General features: G+C 34.6%; 2 protein-coding genes across 2 annotated transcripts; one reads left to right on the forward strand and one right to left on the reverse strand.

The window, feature by feature from the left end:
• The first annotated feature begins 5,813 nt into the window (after nucleotides 1-5,813).
• Nucleotides 5,814-7,676, forward strand: LOC107628843 (GATA transcription factor 5). Its single transcript, XM_016331452.3, has 3 exons — nucleotides 5,814-6,216; nucleotides 6,337-6,692; nucleotides 6,816-7,676. Exons 2-3 carry the CDS (start codon nucleotides 6,342-6,344, stop codon nucleotides 7,443-7,445), a joined length of 981 nt encoding a protein of 326 aa, XP_016186938.1. The 5' UTR covers nucleotides 5,814-6,216; nucleotides 6,337-6,341; the 3' UTR covers nucleotides 7,446-7,676.
• An 11,846-nt stretch (nucleotides 7,677-19,522) lies between these two features.
• LOC148569736 (uncharacterized) lies at nucleotides 19,523-20,386 on the reverse strand. Its single transcript, XM_088506612.1, has one exon. It carries the CDS (start codon nucleotides 20,384-20,386, stop codon nucleotides 19,523-19,525), a length of 864 nt encoding a protein of 287 aa, XP_088362738.1.
• Between the last annotated feature and the right edge of the window lie 6,094 nt (nucleotides 20,387-26,480).

Below are 26,480 nucleotides of genomic sequence, written 5' to 3' on the forward strand. Positions count from 1 at the left end.
GAGAATGAAAAGAAAGAAAAATTTTAGTTATAATGACAGCAATTGAATGTTACTACTTGTGTATTTAGAGTGATAATTTGTGCTGAATTATTTATTAATTTTAGTTTTATACTTCTGAATTGTTTATTAGTTGTAACACTTGAATCTTTAATTGTTGTCATTAAGCAAAAATAAATAGTTTAATTTTCTGAAAGTATATGCTAATTGCTAAATCAAAATTTACTTTTACATATTTTTTTTTCACAATTGTATATTGTATATAAGATTTGTTGAGGGATAAACAGAGAATTGAAAAAATAAAACATAGGGAAAGCAAAATAATAGATTATATTAGTGTGTGTCGTCTTTTACTACAAAGTACTATATATATATATATATAAAAGATTTGTTGAGGGATAAACAGAGAATTGAAAAAATAAAACATAGGGAAAGCAAAATAATAGATTATATTAGTGTGTGTCTTTTACTACAAAGTACTATATATATATATATAGCCAGTTCTTTGGTGTGGCACAAAAAATAGTGCCTAATGATGATTAATTATTGACTCACCAATATATGTATGACATCTGACAAAAAGATTATGAAGAAAAGCTTGCTTAGTTAGTACTGAGAATGATAAAACTTGTTTAATTGGGTTCTTTTGCTTTTTTTTTTCTTTAGACGTAGATAGTAGATAACTAAATTTACATTTGATTCTACAATACATGACTTGAAAAAAAAAAAAAAGAAAAAGAAAAACACCTCTTTCTTGTTTGGAATTCTTTCTTCTCTTTAATAGTTTTTTTTTTTTTTTTTGACAAAATTCTATTATTTCTATTCATGAACACTAACATATCTTACAAATTATAGATGTTTAATTTAAATATTGTAACATTAATTCAAAATTATATGAAAATTTTAGATTTTAAAATTGTAAATTTTAATTATGTAATATATTTTTAAATAATTATCCTAAAACGTCTTCAAAAACTTTAATATTGAATATTTGAGTCTTCTAAGTTTTAAAATACACAAAAACAATTCATAATATTTACTTTTTTGTTAGACAATACAATCTCCTTTTAATTTGATTATTGTAATCAAAATGACTATTTTAAAATTTTTAGAAACAATTTTATACTTTACTCTTCGAATCAAAGTGGAGAGAGACTAGATCATCTAATAAAAATAAATGTTAAAGACTGTTTTATCTATTTTAATATTTAAGAGACTAAAGTCTCTTATTATTTTAAAATGTCCAATGATTAATTTTGATAATTATTCTACATCTTTTTATATAAAAGGATTTTTTTTCAAATTATTCATGTTAATTAAATTTAATTATTTTTATTTTTTAAAACCAAATTATTTTTATAAAAGGATTCTTATTTTTTATTTATTTCTTATATGAGTTTAAACTTCTAGTGTTTGTAAATTTTTAAATATAATTTAATTTTTACTTGCTATAATGATCGATCTTCCCAAACTCAAAAAACTTAACTCACACATATTTCAGCATTTATAGATGATGTACTAACATCTATTTTTTTTAAGCATAACAAATTTATTTTTTTCAAATTTCTATTTAAAATGTTTACCTTAACTATTAGTTTTTTTACTATAATGTTTAATACACGCTCAATCAAAGTTTTTTTTTTTTGAAAAATCAGGTTTGGCAACCTCCTTATAATTACCATAGACATAATAAAATAATAGGTACCACAGAACTACAGAACGCATCTATATATATATGTTCCTTGCTCTTGCGTTGTACTGATATTCCAAATACATTTTGCGGGTTGGTTTGATTTAACGGTTGATAAATAATGTGATATTATATTAAATCGTTTAATTAAAGATTTTTTTTTAAGTTAAGAAGAGAGATATGAAAAAGAAAAATAGAAGAAAAATAACAAAATTGACTGAAGAATTAATTAACAAGTTTATGATATTATATTTTATTAATTTAAGAATAATGTGATATTTTATCTTAATAATTATTCTAATAGATAGAATTATCTTAATAGTCACATATGCATATCAAATTTTAGCAAAACTGGACAATAAGAAATATGCATTCTAATGATTAACATTTACTTATGTTTTAAAAATATTACACGTCAACAAAATTGATATAAATTAAATTTTATATGCAATTATGCATGCATGATCAAATAGTTCTTAGTTATGAAATGTTAAGTAGATACTAATTATATTTTGAGTAATTGTTTATGTTCTAAATCATATTATCGTTGTTAATGAATTTATTAAGCTGAGGCATTGCTCATCGTAGATTTTATTATAATTTCCTGTAAACCTTTTTATATTAGATGAACTGAGTTATACGTTATTAGTTGACACATGGAGAAAGAATTAATGTCCCTTCTCGTCTATTATATGCATGTTATACAGAAATTATAGAGGTTCAATAATATTTGACTAATTATTGACAACACATCTTTTTTAAATATTTTATCAGTTATATAGAATTTATATTTATAAAGTATTAAAAATAGGCACTAAATTATTATATTATTCATTCGTTCTATATATTGGTGATCATATATTAACAATATCTAGTTCCAGAGCAAATCAAGATATTTTCTTTTGCATAATAAATCATAACACAAGGACTATAAAGAGTAAATTATTAAAATAATATTTAAAAATTTGTATTACTGACAAAATAAATTTTAAAATATGTTAACGATAATAAATTTTTAAAATATTTAAAAATACAATAAAAAATAGATATTAAGTATATATTTTAGAAAACAAATTTAAAGATTAAATTTTGATTTAAACTTTTGTAATCATTATTAAAAAGATAAAATATTTTTATCTTCAAACTTTAATAATTTTTTGTCAAGTGAATTTTTTTTAAAAATATTGTGAATATTTATAATTTAAAAAAAATAAAAATATAAAAATTAAATTTTGTTCCGAATTTTTATGTACACCTTTTAAATATTTATTCAAATATTGCTACAAAAATTTGATCCAATGAATAAATCATTTGTTGCACATAAAAGTTTGTTTATTACTTAGAAAAAAAATAATATTTATTGATTTTTTTTGTATGTTCAAATTATAAAGGAAATATTTTGTCAATAATACCTTTTAAAATTTTTTTATTAGCGATTGAAATTTTCTAAGTACCAAATTAAAAAGAGTAAATAGTCAAATTGGTCGCTAAAAGATCACCTGATCTTCAAATTGATTTTCGAAAAATTAAATTAATCAAAATTGTCTTCAAAAGATTTAAAATTAATATTGTTAGTCCCTCCGTCCATTCTGTCAATAACGATGTTCAATTTTGCTAGCCTAACCCAAGAACTAGACCTGGTCACATACTCACCAGTTGCAGCCTCCTCAGTGATTCAAACAATACTGTATCTGATTGTTCTTTCATTTCATCATTTAATGCCTCAACTTCACCAAAATTATAATTGCTAAGGACCCTATTTAAATCCATGTCACCATGATCATCAATATCATCCATTGAACTATTCACCTTGCTCACCTTGCTTGTTCCAGCTTCAAATTCAACAACATCATCCTGATTGTGATAAAAATCACTACTTTTGTAGGCACCATCATCATCATCACTACCACGAGCACCACCATCAGCACCATCATTAGGGACAGAAGGATCAACTCTGTCACAATCCATGCACCTTGTTTGCTTGCAAGAGAAGAGGATCTTAGCAATACGGCCCCTTCACAGAACTCTTTGGGGCGTCAATTATCTCGAATATGTTAAAAGAAGATGAATAAGACTTGAAGTAACTTCTCGAGTGATTCAATGACTTCATGATTCTCATTCCCAATCAAATCCTCTGAAAGACTTCAATCCAGATCCAAGTATTACCTAGATTATTTTTTTTTACAAGTTATAATTTTTAAGAGTTGGAGTACATAAGAAGTATATAGTATATAAGGGGTAATAACTCAACAAATATTTTTAAGGAGTTTTTCATTCTTTTCAAAATGAGAAACTTATTCTTCTCCCTCTCTCTATCTCTTCTGATTTATCAAACCATCAACATCACAGCTTGAATAGCTTATAGGACATGAAATTTTCTTTACCTAGCAATAGAAATAATAATATATAGTTCTTTTCAATGCTTTCTAAAAATCACAAGAAAGCTTCTTATTGTTCTTGTTGTTGCTGTTCTTGATCCTGAGTCCCGTAAATGGTGAATTTCATGGTGAGCGAAGATTTTGTTCAACAACAATGAATACTATATTTTTGGGTGCTCTTGATTTGAAAATTTATTAACTTAATGGCAGTGTGCTCTTGATTTGGCAAGATTTGATTGGATTTGATTTTAATTGTTGCGCAAACATAGATAAATACTATATTTTTGGGGAAAGAATTTGGCAATAACAAACAAGATTATCAAAAAGCAGAAACCAACCCACACAGTTATACGCGCGCACAACACACATTGTTATCCGGTAAAAGGTGGAGGTATAGAAATGGTCTTTATTCCAACTTGACGGCGTCCATGGAAGAGTACAGAGGAAGACCGACACAAGCAGAGCAGATCGGTGTAAGTTCCAGTGGAGGAAGAGACCACATTCCACCAAAAGCCAGCGGCGATGACTGAGGAAGAGGATGGACAGGAGTTGGATGGTGCAGCGACGGCGATCTTTGCGGGCAGAGGGTGTTCAGCGAAGCAGTAGCAACCTATTCATGTCAGAAAAGAACTGCGGGCAAGGACTGGCGGCATCGTAGAGGAACGTGCAAGGACAGATGACGACGTGGAACACCTTGCAGGGCGGCGACGTAGTGGAGCATCACGTAGAAGACGAAGAAGCTGTTGAATGTGGGAAGAAGAAAATTCTATTCCTTGCTGGGTTTGAGTTTTGTTTGATGCGAGTAGGATTCATATTCGGGTTGGGTTGTCAAACTAACGTGCCATGTCAGCAAAATTTAATGTCGTTTAGTGATAGAATGAACGAAAGAACTAACGTGATTAATTTTAAATTTTTTTAGGATGATTTTGATTAATTTAATTTTTCGATGATCAATTTAAGAATTAAATGATCTTTTAGATATCAATTTGACTATTTACTCAAATTAATAATTAACCCAAACTATAAATAAATAAATAAATGGCTCCAAACGTGAAAGTTGAGCTTCCAATCAAAACCCTTTCATAATATAACCAGCCTTCAAATTCCTCACGCGCCAAACAGAAAACAGTATCTGAGCTAAGGTGGTCACCACCACTGTACTTTAAAACAAAACAAATTAGCGGGAGGGATCATCCAAAAACTAACCACATCACGAGGCGCAATCAACGCGCCCAAACACTCCTTTAACCATTTTACTATAATTTTTTTTACTTTCCCTCCCTCTTAAACAATACCCTAAACTTTTGTGTCCGAATTTCTCTTTTTCCCATTTAAAAAAAAAGAAAAAAAAAGCTTTTGTGTCCAAATTTCAAACACTGAGAAAGTCCAATGTTAAATTGTTCAATTCAAACGCGGTTACTTACACGAACGTAACAAGGGCGGTTTCTTTCTTGGGTTGTTCGTTATGTCATCCTAATTTTTGAAAAACTGCTAGCGCCATGTAATAATAATAATAGTGTGACTTAATCAATAAGCATTAAGCAACTCACATCACAGTAAATCAATCTCAGCCGTCCGTCTCCTGCAACGGAAAACTCACCGGTGATAAGATTTATAACAGTCAAAACCGGCATGTGATTTTAACGTTTTTGTTTGTAACTGGTTGGAATGTTGAAGTGGACCGGACCTGCTTTCTGACTTTTCTCCTTCGGGTTTGGTCAATAGATAAGAATCATCGCAAAGTTTTTGAATTTACAAAGCCATCATCACACATCTATAAATAAAAGTATAGAGTATCTTCCGATGCCAAAAGATTTTTTAAAATTCAAAATTAAAAATAAAAGACTCCAATAATAGTGAAGACCCCACCATAGTGCTCGTACTACCAAATGTCACGCACTTGGTGCATGAGCATGAGTGCATAGGCCATAGTAGAAAAAGAAGAAATAAAAAGGAAAAGAAAATTGTAGTGACATATTTAAATTGTGAAATTGGTAGAAGAAAGAGTGAAGATAAAGATAAACCAATACCTCAGCGCCTGTTTCGCCCACGAACAAGCCATTCATTCAATTCACTGCTTCCAAACTAAACGAAACTCTTGTGCGGTTTCCCCTCTTTGTCTTCCACCGCTTTTTTATTTTTATTTATCAGGTAAAAATAATTTATTAATTAAAAATTTTAAATAGCGTGTAACCTTCGTGTGTCTTGCATAAGGAGAAAACATAAATTTAGCAATAAGTTTTGATGTTTTTCTTCTTATTGTGTGTGTAGTAATAATGGAAGTTGTGGTGGCCAAAGCGTTGAAACCAAGCTTAAGGGGAGAGCTTATTTTCCAGCCACCACTTGCACTCGGCGACGAGTTTTTGTGCTTCAACGCCGTCAACAACGGCGGCGCCGTTGGCGAAGATTTCTCCGTCGACGACCTCCTTGACTTCTCCGAATTCCAACATGGTTCTGTAGGAAAAGGAATCGATGTCTCCGAAGAAGAAGAAGACGAAGAAGACGAAGAAAAAGACAGCACCTCGGGAAGTTCCTCACAGGACCGTACAGAAAACGACACCAACTCCAATTCCTCCAACGCCGCCGTAGACTCCGACTCCATTTTCGCCGGCGAATTGTCCGTTCCGGTGAGTCCGTGTACAATAATTTTTTTCTCCTCTTTTCTTAGCTTATTTTTTTTAATTATTTCATGTTATAATTAAATTTAAATAATTCAATTAATTCATAACTCGCATGTTTGTTGTTTACAGGACGATGATTTGGCGGACCTGGAATGGGTTTCTCACTTTGTGGATGATTCAATACCGGAGCTCTCTCTCTTGTACCCTGTACGTTCTGAGCAAACAAGGGCCCGGGCTCAACCTGAACCTAAACCGGGCTCAGCTGTAACTTCTCTTCCCCATGGAGTCCCTGTCAAGCCCAGGACCACGAGGACAAGGAAGCCCAACGGCCGCTTATTGTGGTCCTTTGGCAACTTGTTCTCGCCTCCCTCTTCGCCGTCCTCGTGCTCCTCCTCTGTGCTTTCCTCGACGGCGGCGCCTCTCGTTTTGCATGGGGAGCCGCCGGCGAAGAAGCAGAAGAGAAAGCCCGAGGAGCAAGCCTGTGGGCTCCAGTTTCAGCGACGGTGCAGTCATTGCCAAGTTCAGAAAACGCCGCAGTGGAGAACAGGCCCTATGGGCCCCAAAACACTCTGCAACGCTTGCGGAGTCCGGTACAAGTCGGGCCGGCTTTTCCCGGAGTACAGGCCCGCATGCAGCCCGACGTTCTCAGGTGATATTCACTCAAATAGCCACCGTAAGGTGTTAGAGATGAGGCGTAGGAAGGAGATGTCTGGGCCGGAGCCCAGTCCAGACCGGGCCTTCATGCTTCCGAGCTGCTGAATTTTCAGAGTAGGAAAAAAGGCATAGACTAGAAGAATAGGTATACGTCAATGAACCGGTGTGTGAACCCGGTTCGGGTTTTTGTAACATATAGTGGATTTTAATTTTAGTGCTAGTCAGCTGTCTAGGCAGGTAACGGACATTAGGAAGGCATTGATTGTTTTGTATCCCATTTCCTTAGCGCCAGTTGATTAATTGTTTTTAATTAATCTAATTAAATCATTAGTACAATAGTAGTCCTCAGTTTTAACTTTTAAGTTCGAAAATTTAAAATATGAGGCCATCTTGGCCATCTATTTAAGATATTTTATTTGCCTCTCTTTCAAACTCAAGTATATTATGGCTGCTTTGCTTTTGGTTGAATAATTCAACCTAGTTCAGCGGTGGGTGTGTTAGATTCTACGTGTTATTGTGTGTGTGTCGGGTAGAAAGAGATAGAAAGGAAGGAAGAAAGGAAGGTGGGGTAGTGTGTGATTGAAGCATTTAAAGTTGGGTGGCATTGATTTGAGACCACTGAAACTGTGCTAGTGCCAAATGGAGTGGCCAAGTGGGATGAGGTGGATTATTATTATCTTTGCCTTTCTGTTTCTTTTCTTTTGAACAAAGATAATGATGCGTTAACTCATTGTTTTGCTCTTAAAATTTAGAATAATGGTAAAATATTTTTTAGTTCATAAATATTTGAATTAAGTTTTAATTCTGTTTATGAAAATTATTTTTTATTATTAACTTCTTATTTATTCTTTTATCATTTTTATTATCAAAATACTACCGTCATTATTACGGACACCACAGTATAATTATTGTAATTATCTAACAAAAATATATAAATGAAAGGATATTTAAAAAAAAAAGTTATGACAAAACAAAAATTTTGAGACAAAAATAATACATTTTATACGACATTAATGAAATTAGGATTTTATTCAAATATTAGGTATTAAAATAAGATTTTATTTTTATTAGAAGAAATATACACAATTAAAAAAAAAAAAGAGAGATTGAATAAAGACATCCTAATCCAGTGTAGTAATGGAGTGTCACCTCATTATTGTATTTGTTGAATTAGCCTCAGAAATAATAAGAGACTATTATAGTGTTTAGAGCTCAACTTAATTCTTAAAGTACTAATAATTAGTAAAAGCCCTAAATCTAAGGAGCATTATAGAAAATTAGAAATCTAGTCAATTTTTTTTTTTTTTTTGCTTATTTTATATTACATCTTTCATTATAAGTATTTATAAACAAATTGTTGGTGAGAGTTATAGTCTCTATATTTAAATTCATTTTTATAAGTTTGTTATTATTTTTATATATAAACACTGCATTTCAACCATCAATTTTGTGTTATGGTCCGTCCTATATAATATAAGATTAATGATTTGAGATGGTCTGCTGAAATTTAAAAAAAAATTCCCCATTGAGAAGTGACCCATATATATAGACTATTGTTAGTGGATTGACTAGTTGTGAGTCAGTCATGCTTATATAGGTTGGAAAAGCAACTATACTCTTCCAACTGGAATAATGGTAGGTCGTGCAATTGAACAAATTTTTTTGTTGGTTAGTTGTTAGATTTGATCATTAAAAAATGAATTTTTTTTTTCAATTATTGATCGTGTAGAGTATAATTTTATGATACACAAAATTTATGTAGAATCAGAAGAGTATGTGACAAAAATCTTATATGTAATATTACACTTTACAAAATCAATTAAAAGAAATTGAGAAGAATCATTTTACTTTCGATAATAAGTATTTGGGATAAGTATTGTTTTGGTCCCTCACGTTAAGGGTCGGAATCGAAACCGTCCTTGGTGTATATTTTGATTTAAAATCATCCTTAAAGTCGTATTTAAATTTAAAATCGTCTTTTCTAATAAATTTTTTTAATTTATTCCTAAACTACTCCTATAAAAAAATTATAAAATAGAAAAAAAAACAAAAAAAAAACGCGTGGGGTGGGGGGAGGGTATTCGAAGGGGGAGGGGAGGAAAAGGGGGAAGGGGGGAAGGGGAAGGGGGGGAGGGGGGACAGCGCCGGCGTCAAAGAGAGAGAGGAGGGGAAGTGGAAGAAGCTGGAGAAGAAGAAGAAGAAAATGAAGGGGACGCGGGTTCGGGGTGGGGGGAAGGGGAAAGGACGTGGGGTGGGGGTGGGGGGAAGGGGAGATCAGAGGGGGATGGGGAAGGGGAAAAAGGGGAGGGGGACGGCGGCGGTGAAGGGGGAAGGGGGAAAGGACGCGGGGTGGGGTGGGGAGGAGGAGGAGGAAGGGGAAAGGGGGAGGGGGACGGCGGCGCCGAAGCTTGGAGCCGCCGTCGCCGTGGTGGTCCCGTCGCCGTTGGAGATCGCCGCCTCTGCCTCGCTGTCTCTGCTCGTCGCCTCTGCTTCGCCGCCTCGTCGCCTCTGCCTCTGCCTCGCCGCCTCTGCCTCGCCGTCTCTATTTGTCGCCTCTGCTTCGCCGCCTCTTCTTTCTTACTTCTGTTTGGTGTTCTTTCTGTTTCTGTTTGTTGTTTCTGTTTCTGTTTGGTGGTGGTGGTTGTGGTTGTGGTTGTTGTTGTGGTTGAGGTTGTGGTGGTAGTGGTGGTGGTGGTGGTGGTGGTGCTATTGGTGTTGGTGGTGGTGGTGGAGGGGGTAATTGTGTTGGTAGTGGTGAGGGTATTTTTGTCCAAAAAAAATTAAAAGGACGATTTTAATACGAAAAGAAAACGTTAAGGATGATTCTAAATCGAAAATTACGATGGGGACGATTTTGATTCGGACCCTCAACGTTGGGGACCAAAACAATACTTATCCCTAAGTATTTAATCTTTCTCAAATTAATTGTCTCTTTATAATTATATATGCACAATTATTAAGATAATTATTAAATTTTATTGAATATTATAACTTTAAAAGAGAAAGATAAAAGTACTCTTTGTTAATTGCAATATATTTTTCTCTTTATAATTATGATTTTCACTAGAATTTACTTTTCAATATCTGAAGAGTATAATAGATATAAGTTAATTAACAAATTATTGAAATAAAAGACAACAGTTAGTTTGATACAAAATTAAAAACCAAACTAAAAACACTTTTATCAAAAAAGAGAAATATTTTTTAAGGAGTAAAAAAATTATGCATTGGCAGCATTAAAATTTTTGAAAAATCTTTAAAATTTTCCCTGGTATTTTGTCTTCATTCAAATATACCCCCCAAAAAAGTTATATCTTCTATTGAAATTTTCATTTATGAAAGTTTAAGGATTAAATACTTTTTTCGTTCCAAAGATTTTGGGTTAAAATCAAAATCGTCTCTAATATTTTTTTTTATATTAAAATCATCCTCAACGTTACAAAACATTATAAAATCATCTTTTTATTAAGGAACAACATTTTTTAGACGACTTTACCTTTAAACAAAAATTAAATAAAAAGCTTCAAAAGCTGGCTCCACACTTCCACTAGTCATCAGATACCATCTCCTTTTTCACGCCATACTCTCTCACTTCCTTCAGAAGTCACAAATTCTTCCCTTAGCTATGGCACCTCATGCTACGATTACCTTCCATGCCACGACGACAACATAGATTCCAGCTTTGTCGCAGGTTCCAACTCCGCCGCAACTTTGACAGGAAAAACCGATCAGAGCAGAAAACAGAGAAGTTCGCGGATATGCTGAATGAGGTGAAGGCGAAGAAGAAGAAAGAGGTGTTGGTGGAATTGAAGCAAGTGGTGAAGGACCTGCAGTAAGGACCAATTCTCCAACCCGTTTCAGTTCATTGGATGCTCCGAACCCCCCAATCGTTCCTCCTACTTCAACCGTAAACCCCTTTCGAAACGGCACACAGAACGTGGAGGAAGTGTACGAGTGGGTGAAAATTCTTACCTTTGGCGCTTGTTCAAGTGGTGGTGTTTGGCTATTTTAGGGGGTTTTGGGTTCATCTTCGTTCTTCCTTTTTTCGTTCTTCCTTTTCTTTTTTTTTGAAGAACATAAACATCATTTTTTTTAATTCTTTTTAATTTCAGTGATTGCTGATTTTGAATTTGAAATGCGATTGATGGTTGTTGAACTGTTGTCAAATTTAAAATTTTTAGTGATTTATTTTGTAGTTATTATTGCTGATGAATTTGTTATTGTTGAATTTGCTGAATTTGTTGTTGTTGCTGCTGAAGAAGAGAAGAAGAATTGTTGTTGTTGAATTTGGTTGTTACTGTTGCTGAAGGAGAGAAGAATAATTGGGGTTTTTGAGTGGAAGAGAGGGAGGAAGGGGGAGTTGGAAAATAGCATAAGGAATGGGATGGGGAGAAAAGAGACATTGGGGGGGGGGGAAGAGGGGTTTTTTGTTTTTGTTTTTTGTTTTTATTATTTTTATTAATTGTTAAGGGTACTTTGGTCAAAAAATTAAAATTGAGATAGAAAATGATGATTTTTTAATGTTTTGTAACGTTAAAGATGATTTTAATAAATAAATAAAAAGGTTGGGGACGATTTTGATTTTAACCTAAAATCTTAAAGACGAAAAATTATTTTAACATAAAGTTTAATTAATGAATGCTATTTTGATGAGTTGATTTTTGTCCAATTATTTTGAAGCACAAAATTTAAAAATATGGGTTATTTAAGATCAATTATATTACGTGTATATTAAAATTATCCATTAATAAAAAATAAAATACACATTATTGTATTAGAATATAAATACATTAAAAATAAAATAAATTATACATATATTTATTAATAATTAATTTTAATGACTAATTTTAATATAAAAATAGTACTTTTGATCTCGGATAATATCTAGGAGAAGTTTATGAAATATTTGGAGGATGAAGAGGGAGTATTTGTCCATATCGATATGCAATGTGCGTGCATGTGAGTGCTTATGGTTTATGGCGGGACAATGACGACGCATGGAAGCAGTATCCATTCAATGTACAACGTGGATAGGGATGGATGAGGGCCATAAGGAGACTATTTCTTTTTTTTTTTTTATTATTTTTATGAAAAGGTCATTATCATTTTACTATTATTTTAACTTCAATCATACTATATATAAATTAGCCAATGCATATTTTTATGAAATTACTTAAGTTGCGATTTGTGCTCTAAAAAAAGTGGTACATGTATCACGAGTCATGAAATAAGAGAAATTGTATTGAATGAAATTTTTAAGAAAGAGTAAAAATTATATTTAGTACTTTTATAATGTATAAATAACTTTTGACATTGTCAAAATATCATTAACAAAATCCATCGTGCTATGCGTAAAGCATTGCCTCGTCATCGATTCCTAAAAAGTAAAATTCTTTTTAACAAATAATTAAAAGTATAATCTTCTTTTCTATCGTTTATATCTTTCTTCCAATACCATAGATCTAAAAGGTTGCTTTTTAAAAAAGTTGAATCTATGTGCCCAGAAAAAAGGGGGGAGAGAGAGAGAAGGTTAAATTTGATGTCCTGTATCCGCAGGAATTAGGACGTTAATTTTTCTTGTCAATTCACTTTGTAATTTTAATTTCAGTATACGCTTTATCTGCAATTAAATGCTCTTTGATTTGCATGAGATTAATGACATGTACGTCTTCTTGGTGGGGAGGATATGCACCAACATCATACCATTATTTTGAGTTTTTTTTTTTTATTATTATCATATATAAACCCATTCTTATATTTACTTTATCAATATATGTTGGATCAATTAGTAATTTTCTCTCAGCTAGAAGAAGTAGCTCACCCCAAATTAATAGAGCAAAAATAAAATTAAATTTAGAGAGTTTAATATTTCACATACACAAGACTTTGATTTAGTGGTGAAATTTTTTTGTCTTAGGATAGGTTCACTCGAATTTAAGACTTGATTGAGACCAATAATAAGTTGAAATAATACTTAATGTTGTATATGTGAGTGCACATCTAAAATGAACTTAGGAATTTTGTACAGAGAAATATATCTTTGCATCATTTTTTAATATATTTTAAAATATTTTTTATGGTATAAAAGTTAATTTTTTTATTTTTTATTAATCATTTTAATATCAATTATAAAAATATAAAAAAAAATAATACATATAACATTATTATTTTGTATGGCCACCAATATGCGTGGAAAAAGGGTTTTAGAAATGTTTAGTTGGAATCTCATTCTTACAGACAAAGTGGCATGCATTGCATGGTTGAAGAGATAGGACATTTGCCCCCATCCATGTTCTTTTTTCCTTCTTACTATCGGATTAAGGAGATGTTATATCATTCATAAGTGGATCTCACTCATTTATCTGGAAAGCTAGCTAATCAGTTTGCTGAGTTCATGACATTGGGTCATGCTCGTGGCTTTGGTGCTGGATTCTTTTACATTCCAATTTTTATAAATTTATTAAATTTTAATTAAGTCTTTATATATATATATATATATTGAGCTTTTATATCATATCAGATTTTGTAATTAAATTTTTTTCACGATAAAAATATTAGAATTAACAGAATATTAGATTAAACAAAATAAATATATCTAATATTTGACTGAATATTCTGTATACTGTATAGTTTAATAGAATATTCTATTAATTCTAATATTTTTATTACGGTTAGAATTTAATTACAAAATTTGATATAATATAAAAATTCAATTAAAAAAATATATAAAAATTTAATTAAAAATTTAGTAAAATTATAAATACCGAACCGATTCGAAGAGTAATTAAACCTTTTATTCCAATATTCCCTTCATGCATGACTAGCTTATTTCCTTTTTGAGGTCTACCTTATTTGTTGTTTCCGATTTTTTTTTTTTTCGTTTGGTTTTTATTTTAGCCTCATTTATTTACTAAAAATATAAAAAAAATCAAACGGAGACCGAGATGAATGGACCAATAAAGGCAATAATATCTTAAACAATCGTATTTGGACTCAATGTTGCATCTTAAAGGCTTCAATGGCAAGCCCAAAAATAAAAGACTTCAATGGCAAGCCAAAAAACAAAAAAAGGCTTCAATGGATAAGTAGAGAAGCCGCCCCGTCTAGTGAAGCAGTCCTAAAATTTCACTCTAGCTCGTTTAACTACGGGTAGACGGGCTAAATCTGCCAAATTTTTTTCTCTTTTTTTTATTATTAACTATTAAATAATATATATAATTTCACAATTATTTTAATAAATTTATAATTGCTAAAGGCATAAAAAAGTTATAATTTTTACATTCACAAACATTAAAGTCTTTATAATTATAAATATTTAATAAACATAATTATAAACTAAGTTTTTATCCAAAACATAATTATAAATATTGTCTCTAAAAAAAAATAAATATAATCCAAAATATAATTATAAATATTGTCTCCAAAGTAAAATAAACATAATAAAAAATACTCAATTTTCATCTTCATTCTCTTGTAAGTTGGGCTGGGAGAAGTTGGTTTTGGTAAAAAAAATTATAAAAATATCCCCTTCCCAAAAAAATACTAAGCCCGACGAGAAAGTCCGCTCCAAAACCCGCAGTTTAAACAGTACGAGTTAGGCAGACTTTTGTTATTTGGTGGTCCCAATTTTTCAGCCCAACTCACTTTTTTGCCGAGTTATGCGAGTCGGCCAGTAAATTTAGTTGCCACCCCTAAATAAAAGATAGGTATACATGACCAAAAATAGAAAAATATTCTTTTATTGATTAAAATATATTTTCTCTTTTTATAATTATAATCTTTATAACTTAATAAACGTCAGAAAGATATAAAAACTATGAATTATTTAACGAGTATGTAAAAACCAAAAATAAATTTAATTTGACTAAAAAATAAAACTAGAAAGAAAATTTATTATGAGAATAAGGAAATTATATTTTTTTATTTTCCTTTTTGTATTATTCAATACAAGTATAAAATTTCTATTTATGGCTCTTTAATTTTATGTTTGACTATAAATATGTGTTCTGTCAAATAATAACAGAGTTTGATTCTCATAGTTGTCAGAATCGAACCGGTAATTGAACCGGTCAAACTATTGGATCACTGGGTTAATAGTTTAACCGGTGGGTCACTGGTTGAACCGGTTAATCCGATCCTATGTAAATAAAAAACAAAATATAGTACAAAAATTAGAATTAAAAATTTAAAATACATATTTTTACTAATATTTTAAAAACATCTAGCTATTCTAAACAATATGGAACAGAAACAATAAGTATTTTATTTGCCTTCTCTATCATAAATATTTTTATTTTATTTTTATATTAAAATAAGTATTATTTTCAAATTTTAATAATTTATTAATTAGTTTATATCTATTATACTATTATATACTACAAGTATTTATTGAAAAATAATATTAATAGATATTATATAATTATGAAAAAAATAATAAGTGAGTTTATAATTACTGTTAAATAAAAATATAATTAATTTAAAAATGAGTGAGTTTATAATTAAAATTAAAATAAATTAAATAAAAGTAAATTATTTACCGAACCCCAACTGTTTCATTTTGAAAAAATTTTAAACTGTTCTGGTTCATCTTGTACGGTCCAATCATCGGACCGGACCGACATAGAATCCAGTTCATCCGGTCCGGTTCTGCTAACAGTTGTACTTTGTATTCAGGCATTATTACATTATGATTTATGACTCGATTATCAATAAAATTGAAATTTTCATAATGATAATTTATATTCACATAGTAACAGGTCATTTATAACAAAAGGATTATTTGCTCTTCTCACACTTATAACTCGAACTTCAAAATTCAAAAGATATTATGTTTTTAGATATGTATTTTTTTATTATTTAATGTTCTAATTTATAGTTCATTCAGAAAAGATTGAATATGTGTCTTCTTTTTGATATATGAAGTATATTTTGACAATATAGGATACATCATGTGAATACCTACAAAAGATATTTTAACATTTAAGTTAATACAAATATGTTTTTAATAAGTCGCGATAATATCTTTCAATATATTTTTTTGTAATCCGAAACTCTTATAAGGTCGTGTTTAAATTGGTTAGTTATTTTTTTGGTGACTAAACAAGGAAAGAAACAAAGCAAAAACTATTCTAAATCCGAGCGGATGATTCGTTGGAGATCAACACTAGGCTCAGACCAAATAACATGATTAGAGTTACTCTTGGCACCATATTTAGCCATCCAATCCGCAGCTCTATTTGCTTTTCGGGACACCCATTCAACGTGAACAAGCCAAGGACGAGATAAAAGCTCCTGAATCTTGTGAACCAAATCTGTTACTTCAGATGGATACCCACTTGTAAGCTCATGCATGATGGGCAGAATGTCAAGGCAATCTGTTTCACATATAATATTCCTCAAACCGCAATTCCAAGCTAAAACCAGCCCCCTCCAAGCAGCAAATAATTCACATCTGATTATAGACCAAAGGGGAATGCTTCCAGAGCAGCCCGAGATCCAATCTCCCTTAGAATCTCTAATAATACACCCAAATCCCGCTAAATTTGAATCCATATACAAGCTTGCATCACAATTAACTTTAAAACTATTGCCTACCGGTGGTTCCCAACACAGGCAATTTTGGAGAGATCTAAAGGCATTGCTTCGATTCCTGTAAACCTGTAAGTCCTTGGAGGTAATTCTGGCCAAGGCAACAACCTTATGGTCTGTCCAAGGGTTGTCAGTGTTGAATATGTCATTGCACCTATGTCTCCATACCCACCAAAGCCCTGCACCAAAGGACGCCTCATTGTTAGCCAAGGCCTTCCGAAACCACTCTTCAAGAGCAGTACCAGCCGTCGAGTCCAGGATACTAGGATCCAACATATACCAGATTGCCTTTGATCGTTCACAGTCTCTAAGGCAATGCTTCATAGTCTCCTGCGCCTTGTTACATCTCTTACACATATCTGAAGAAGCTAAATGCCGCTTGAATCGAAAGGCCTCAGTTGGTAGAGCATCATGTAAGCTAAGCCACATAGTAAATTTGAACTTCTCTGGAATGTTTGTGTTCCACAACCAGTTCCAATTACTGTTGGCATTCCAATTTAATGTTTTCTTTAATAACCATCTGTAACCCTCCCTTGCACTATACTTTTTTGTTGCTGCAGGCCACCACTCCCACTGTGGCTCCAACTCAGTCAAACTAGGATATCTCAGACCACAAATAAACTGCTTAATCTCATGCGGAATAGGCGTGGTAAGACTATCAACCTCCCAAGACACCCCTTTCCACAAGTCAGCCACCATGAAATCTGATTCAGAAATATGTACATAAGGAACAAGGTTGCAAAGCTTACCAAAAGGAGTCCACTCATCATACCAAACTGATTTGTGGACATCTCCAATATTCCAATGAAGCCCTTCCTTGAGATGCTCATAGGCACTAACAATGTTCTTCCAGGTAGCCGATGAAGAATTTCTACTGTTTCCGTTCATACCAGATTGATTCCTGAGATATTTATGCTTCAGAACCTGCACCCATAACTTCTCACTATTATTTAGACAATCACATACCAACTTTCCCAGAAGCGCCATGTTAGCACAAGAAGTATCCCTAATACCCAATCCTCCTGCCTTTTTAGGAGTTATGGCGACCTCCCACCTGACCAGAGGCAGCCCTTTTCCAGTCTCTTGGCCTTTCCACAAGAATTGTCTCATCAAGGAATCAATTTTATTACATGCATACTTCGGGAGAAGAGAAATTTGCATTTCATAAACTGGGATAGAGGCCATAACCGATTTAACAAGACAAAGCCTCCCTGCCTTATTCAGTAGGTGTCCTTTTCAACTGGAGAGCTTTCTCGAAATTTTTTCAATAATCTCCTGAGCCGTCTTCCTGGAAGCTCTGGCATGACCGATGTTAATTCCCAGGTATTTACCCAAATCATTGCAGAACCGGATGTTAGAGACCCCTGAGAGAACCTCTTTTCTCCTCTCCGACACCCTCTTGGAACACTGGGCCTTTGACTTATGAAGATTTACCTTTAAACCTGACGCTCTAGAAAACAAGTCCAAACAATGCATGACCTCTATTACTTGAGCTTTTGATGCCTTACAGAAAAGTAAAATATCATCTGCAAATATCAAATGAGAGAGTCGTGGTCCATTCCTAGAAACCGCAACTGGGTTCCACAAACCTTGGGAAACTCTATGAGAGATAAAGCAGACAAGCATTTCCATACAGAGTACAAATAGATAAGGAGACATAGGATCTCCTTGCCTCAACCCTCTCTTCGGATTGAAATTTTGGAGCCTGTTCCCATTCCACAAAACTGCCAACGAAGAGGAAGTCACACAATTCAATATAAGATTAATGGTAGCCTTTGGAAACCCAAACCGGACCAAAGTAGCTTCCAGAAAACGCCAGTCTACCCTATCATAAGCTTTTTCCAAATCAATCTTGAATGCCATGGTCCCTTTTCGAGACTTGGTGTTCCTCATGAAGTGCATAATCTCTTGAGCAATGATAATATTCTCTGTGGTTCCTCTTCCTGGAATGAACCCTCCTTGCAAAGGACCAATGATCTCCGACAGGAAAGGTCTGAACCTGTTAACTAGAACCTTTGTGACAATTTTATAAATTACATTACATAAGCTAATAGGCCGAAACTCCCATAAGGAAGAGGGAACTTCCACTTTAGGAATTAGAACAATGAGAGTATCGAAAATAGCCGCATTCAATGGCTCACCCTCAAAGGCTCGCTTGACCAGTCTACACACATCCTTGCTAAGAGAGTCCCAGAACTCTTTGTAGAAAATTGCTTGAAATCCATCTGGCCCTGGGGCTTTAAATGAACTCATGGTCATCACAGCTCTTTTAACCTCTTCAGACGTCACCGGTTCCACTAACTTTTGACAAGTCTCAGTACTAAGAGACGGGCAAGAAAAAGGCCCCATGGCGTCCAGGTCAATATCCTCCCTTGTAGAAAAGAGCTTTTGAAAGAAAGAATTTGCCGCCATTTCTAGAGTCGTAGTCTCCGTGGTCCAAGACCCATCCTCCAAAAATAACCCATGAATTTTGTTCCTCTTTCTCCTGATAACTATCTGTAGATGAAAAAATTTTGTATTTCTGTCTCCACATCTCACCCATTGTTCTCTAGATTTTTGATACCACAACAACTCTTCTTGAAGAAGGACAGCATTCAGTTCCTGATGCAAAACTTGCTCTTTGATCCTAAGCTGTTGATCCTCCCGACTTTCCAGATTATAGTAATCTGAACGTCATTCAAAAGCCTCTCCAACTCCCTTTTCTTAACAAAAATATTGCCAAAAACCTTTTTATTGAAGCTAGTTGCATCTTTTTGAACCTCCAACAAACATTTAACTACATCCGGAGCTCCTCTATTCCAAGCTGTATCAACAACATTCCTAAAAAGAGGATGAGTCATCCACGCAGCCTGGAATCTGAACGGACGATGGCCCTTGGTAGCCCTCTTTGCCATCTTGCACCTAGTGAATAATGGGCAATGATCAGAGTGAAGGCGCGCCAGCACCTCAGTATAAGCCTCTGGAAACATTAGTCGCCAGTCCTGGTTGATGACTGCTCTATCAAGCTTCTTGGCCACCTGCACCCCACCTTTCACCTTCCTGTACCAAGTGAATCTTCTCCCAATAGCCCCCATATCAAACAGCCCACAATCCTCCAATGTTTCTGCAAATTGTTCTGCTCTGGCAAGTCTAAATTGCCCCCCTCTAACTTCACTCTGCAACAAAACATCATTAAAGTCCCCTAACACAATCCAAGGTCCGTGGATCATATTAGCAATCCTTGTCAAGTCACCCCACAGTTCTTTACGCCGATGTATATGCGGATTAGCATACACCGCACTGCAGTAACTAGATGTATTGCCCATAGTGATTTCAAAACTGATACATTGATCAACTACATCCAATACTCTCACAGAAATATTTGAATTAGAACATAGAACCCAGATACCCCCACTATGACCATTAGCCTCAACAATACCAACACCCTGGTAACCTAGATTATTCCAAAAAGATTTCATCCTCTCGAAAGCAATTTGGGTTTCAAACAGAATGAAAAAAGTAGGATGAAATTTATTCGCTAACTCCTTACTATGAACCCGGGCCAATTTATTAGAGGCACCTCTAATATTCCAAAATAGAAAGCTTAAATCTAAATAATCCATAAAACAATTTGTATTGTAAAAAGGACCAACCTCAGCTGAAGTCCCTAACGAGATGATGAAGATCCACCATCATATCCCCCTGAGCCTTGCTTGTCCTTGTCCGGTTGTTGCCCGGTCTGTCTGTGTCCCTCCACTGACAACCCTTTCAATTTGCCGATTTGCTACTTGCTGGTGTCGCCAAGGCAGTCCGGAGTCGACGGCGAATTCTGCAAAGAAGAAGGGCGCAACCTCTTATGTCCGTTTTTGATAATGGCAGTGAAAGTCGGCACCACAACGGAGACAGATTTGCCCTTCACCCCTTGCTGTTTGGAAGATGCCATGCGTGCCTTAGATCCACTAACCGACCCGGTCTTCACCCCTGATTCGGCTCCTCTCATACGTAGCCCAAAGTCACAGTTCTGGTCCAATTTCTGATTTGAGCGCACCGGCATTTTATCTTTAGATGTTTGTTGGGCTTTGTTTGATTGACTCAATTTTCCTTTCCTTTTACTGCTGACTTTGGTCCTGCCAGCCTCATTTTCCAAATGTTGGGACCCCACTTCCTTCCCATGCAACGTATCATCTAATTTCTCCCCAATTTCTGCAACTATCACTGACTCTTTGGGATTGCATCCAAATTCAAAAATTTTCTCTTTTGAAGCTTCCTGTGGCTGCACCACCCGGGCCGCCGTCTCGGTCACTGATGTTTCCTTTCGATCCACCCTTTCCGAATCTATTGGGGTCATTCTGCAGTCAGTTGCTGGATGCCCGAAACAATTGCACTTGTCACAAATAAGGTGTAAGCATTCATACTCCACCTTATATTCAAACTCATCGACAATCACACTCCGGACCACCGGCAAACCAAGATTAATTTGCACGCAAGCCCGAGCAAATTTTCCCCTTTCCGCCAACTTAGTAGCCAGATCCACCTTGACTGGTCTTCCCACAGCAGAAGCGATTCTCATCATGGCTTTATCCTGATAGTACCATATGCTCAAACCAGAGATTCGAATCCAAACCATAGTCTCCTCGAAAGTGTCCTCACAAGGTTTAAAATCCGGTGTCCATGGCTTGACCGCAATATAGTGACCGAAGATCATCCATGGCCCCCCTAGTAAAACCTTCTCTCGATCGTCCATGCGATCAAATTTAACGAGGAAGTACCCAAAACCCACATCCAAGATTTCATATCCACCGGTGATCCTCCATACCCCTTTCAATTTGTGAAACATGGCCGTGTAACTAAGGTTTTTTCCAAGAACCTTAATCACAATTGCTTCCTTGTATGGTTCAGAAAGGATGTTCCTAGCCTCTTCGGAGAAGCAAACTCTTGGAGGCATAGGATCTCCTTGTTTTCCAGTGACCACTGCCATGGAATCCTCATCTAGAGCTTCAGCCCGATTTATCCCTGTGGCTACCGTAGAACCAATAACCTTGTCACGGAACGAAATCTTGGAAGTCACCCTGGAACTAAGGTCGCCCTTACTTGATCCCTCCTTCACACCTGATGCAAACCCTCCCACACTCTCCCCCTTATCTCTTTCGATGGTATGGCCATCTTCTTCACCGTGTTTCACCCTCAAACGTTCTCTCCCGCTCTCTCCTTCTCTCATTCTCTCTGAGTACGGAGTACGTACTCTTTCTCTGCTAGGGTTTTTTATTTCTTAATGATTTAATCATAAATGACTCTGATAATTGGTTAGTTATTTGGTTAGTCACAAATAACCATGATGAGGTGGTTTTTTTTTTAAGAAAAAAGAAGCTCAATATAATAAAGTGGAATGACAAAAAAAATAAAAATAATAAATAATAAATAAACATAAAAAAATATTAATTATATATCCGTTATTACTATCAACAATCAACAATGAAAAAGATTTTTTTAGTCCACTCCGTGTAATTAAAAAAGCGTTTGTTTAGTGTGTGTGTCTGGTCAATACATGAATACGGTGGAACGTATCTTTTATTTGATTTGTGAAACACAAAAATGAGAGTATGGGTGGCAACGGGGCGGGTTTTTGTTCTACCCGATCCAGTTCCGCTTGACAAAAAAACCGGCATAAAACCCGCGGGTAATAAAATGTTAAATCCTAACCCGCCCCTGCGGGTACCCGCCCCTATAATTATTAAATCCAACAAATAAAATAAAATTTTAAAAATTATATAACCACTATTTACAAACATAATATAAATTAAAGTAAAAATTTATATATGATATAATATTATTAATCATTTTACTAATTATTTTATATATATATATATATATATATATATATATATATATATATATATATATATACCGGGGCGGGTTTAACCTAAACCCGACCCCGCCCAAGAACCCGCCCCGATGCGGGGGTGGGGTAGCCCTGAGCGGGTAAGGGTGGGGTGGGTACTCGCGGATTCGAGTAGTGTTGCCACCCCTAAATGAGAGAGATACGCATACCCATAAACATATACAATATATATATATTTTGTGTCTCACTAAATTGATGAGGCAGAGAATTGAAGCCATGGACACTGATCTAAATTTTTTTTGGATTATTTTATTCTTATTGATTTTTTAAAATTTTAAATATCTCCTTTTTTTTACAAACCTTAATTTAATTTATGAGAATATAATAATCATTTTTAGTTATGTAGCGTTCTTGTGTTTTGCAACTAAACATAATATTAGACATTGCATTGATAGGAATAAAACATACAATTTCCTACTTGCAAGAATTAGAGGAGCAACAATATCCACTCCCACCAAGTATTAACACTAGTACAATAATACCCAATAGCAGCGAAAAAATCACATAAATCAGAAATTAGAGACAAGCTAACACACCAAGATTTTTAACGTGAAAAACCTCCTCAATGAGAGAAGTAAAAACCACGAGTCACCAATACCAGGATATAGCTTCACTATGATGAAAAATAGGGTACAAGAGAGATCACAAATTACTGCACAAAACGTGCATACAACAAGCCAAACAACCCAAGCTTCAAAGCTTTCAAAACAAGAACAAGAAGATGAAAATACTACAAAAATAGAGCTACTGTGCGTGGCCAATATCTCCAGCTACAGACATCGATTCGAAGATTCGAACGGTGAAATCAAAGAACCAGATGTGTAGAACACACTGTCCAAATTTGAGCTCGATCCAACAGTTAACGAATCTGCAGTGACCAATTTACAGAGACAGATTTGTGTATGCGAAAATAACTTTCTCTCTTATTTTCTCTCTAGTGTTTGGTGTTCTCCTTTCAAAATGACCTCTCTCTTTCAACCCTAACTCACCTTAGCCACTTCAACTATTCATGGGCTTTGATACTAGCATTTGGGCTTTTTCTCCACAAAGGAAGGGAGCCCCAAAAACCCAACAAATCTCCTCCTCACAACTATGTGGAGGTAACCGCTAATCCGGCGATTAAGCAACAAACTTCAAACTTCCATCTTGGTAATGCCTTGGTCATCATATCAGAACCATTCTCATCAGTATGAACCTTTTCAAGTTTCAACAACTCAGCATCCAAAACATCACGTATCCAATGATACCTCACATCAATATGTGTTGGATCGAGAATGAAAAGTATAATTTTTACCAAGATGTATAGCACTTTGACTATCACAAAATAATACATACCTCTCTTGAGTAAACCCGAGTTCTTTCAAGAATTTCTTCATCCAAAGCATCTCCTTGCACGCTTCGGTGATGGCAATAAACTCGACCTCGATAGTAGACAAAGCAACACATTTTTGCAATCTAGATTGCCAAGACACAGCTCCACCCGCAAAGTTGATCAAGAAGCCTGAAATGGACCTTCTAGAGTCAATATCTCCTGTCATGTCTAAGTCAGTGTAACCAACTAGAATAGGTTTATCACTTCCATAACACAATTTCATGTTAGAAGTACCATGAAGATATCTCATTATCCATTTTACAGCATTCCAATGCTCTCTTCCTGGGTTTGAAACAAAACGGCTAACACAACCAACAGCATGAGCTATATCTAGTCTTGTGCACATTATAGCATACATTAAACTACCCACGGCTAATGCATATGGAACTTTTTCCATGTCTTTCTTCTCTTCATCACTTGATGGACTTTGCTTGCAGCTCAATTTGAAGAGTGTGGCAAGAGGAGTACTGACGGCCTTTGCTTTCTCCATTTGAAACCTGTGCAACATTGTCTCTATGTATTTCTCTTGTGACAACCAAAGTTTCTTCTCCTTTCCATCACGCTCAATTCTTATACCAAGAATCTCCTTTGCCGGCCCAAGGTCCTTCATTGCAAATGACATTGCAAGTTGCTTCTTCAACATATCAATATTAGAAGCATTCTGACCAACAATAAGCATGTCATCAACATATATCAAAAGGATAATAAAATCATTACTAGCAAACTGTTTAACAAATACACAATTATTAGAAGTAGTCTTCTTGTAGCCTTGTTCTACCATAACAGACTCGAACTTCTTGTACCATTGTCTTGGAGCTTGCTTCAAGCCATACAAGCTCTTCTTCAGTTTGCAAACATGATCCTCTTTGCCCTTTACCATGAAACTTTCAGGTTGTTTCTATGTAAATTTCATCCTTAAGATCACCATGAAGGAAAGCAGTTTTCACATCCATCTGCTCTATCTCTAAATCAAGACTTGCAGCCAAACTCAAAATAGTCCTAATAGAAGATCTTCTCACAACCGGTGAAAAGATTTTATTATAGTCAACTCCCTTTTTCTGCCTGTAGCCCTTGACCACCAATCTAGCCTTGTACCTTGGACACTGAGAATTTTCTTCATGCTTCAACCTATAAACCCACCTGTTCTGCAAAGCTTTCTTCCCTTTTGGCAACTTCACAAGTTCAAATGTTTGATTATCATGCAAGGATTTTATTTCATCTTGCATTGCATCAAACCATTTCTTTTTGTCGTCGCCTTCCATAGCTTCCGCATAGCATTCAGGTTCTCCCCCATCAGTCAAGGTCACATATCCATCAGTAAATGTCACATACTCATTAGAAGGATACCTCGTTGAAGGTCGTCACTCTCTAGTAGATGGAAACCTGGTGGATCTTCAGGTAGCTCAGGTTGATTATCAGCATCATCATCAATTGGAGCATCAATCAGATCTCCCATCTCCTGGTCATCAGGAACCAAAGACTCATTTTGCTGCATATGCTCCTGATCTTGATTCTCTGCTAGTTCTGACAAAGGAGGCGGCTGAACTGGATCTACATCAGTCAAGTCACTGCTCTCTTGTGATTGACTCTTCTCTGCCTTATCAATGTCTTCAACGGTCTGGTCGTCAACAAACTCTACATCACAGCTTCTTACAAGATTCTTTTCAACTGGATCATAAAGCCTATAACTAAACTCATCTTGACCATATCCAATAAAAATGCACTGCCTTGTCTTCATATCCAACTTGGACCTCTCATCCTTTGGAACATGAACAAATACTTTGCATCCAAAGACTCTCAAGTGACCATACGAGACATATTTTCCCGACCAAACATGAGCCGGAACATCATTATCTAAAGCAATTGTAGGACTCAGATTAATCACATGAGCCGCTGTAAGTGGCGCTTCACCCCAAAAGACTTTAGGTAGCTTAGCTTCAGTAAGCATACACCTAACTCTTTCAATCAGTGTTCTATTCATCCTTTCTGCCAAACCATTTAACTGAGGTGTTTTAGGTGGTGTCTTTTCATGCCTAATACCTTGCTGCTTGCAATACACATCAAATAGTCTACAATACTCACCACCATTATCAGTGCGAATACATTTAAGATTTTTACCTGGTTGTCTCTCAACCAAAGCTTGGAATTGTTTGAACTTTTTCAAAGCTTGGTTCTTTGTTTTCAAAGCATAAGTCCAAAGCTTTCTTGAATGATCATCAATAAAAGTAATAAAGTAAATAGTTCCGCTAAAAGACCGTACCTTCAAAGGACCACAAATATCGGAGTGCACCAATTCCAATAA

This window comes from Arachis ipaensis, chromosome B3 (assembly GCF_059453495.1).
Source record: "Arachis ipaensis isolate K30076 ecotype BB chromosome B3, ASM5945349v1, whole genome shotgun sequence".
Taxonomy (NCBI): Eukaryota; Viridiplantae; Streptophyta; class Magnoliopsida; order Fabales; family Fabaceae; genus Arachis; species Arachis ipaensis.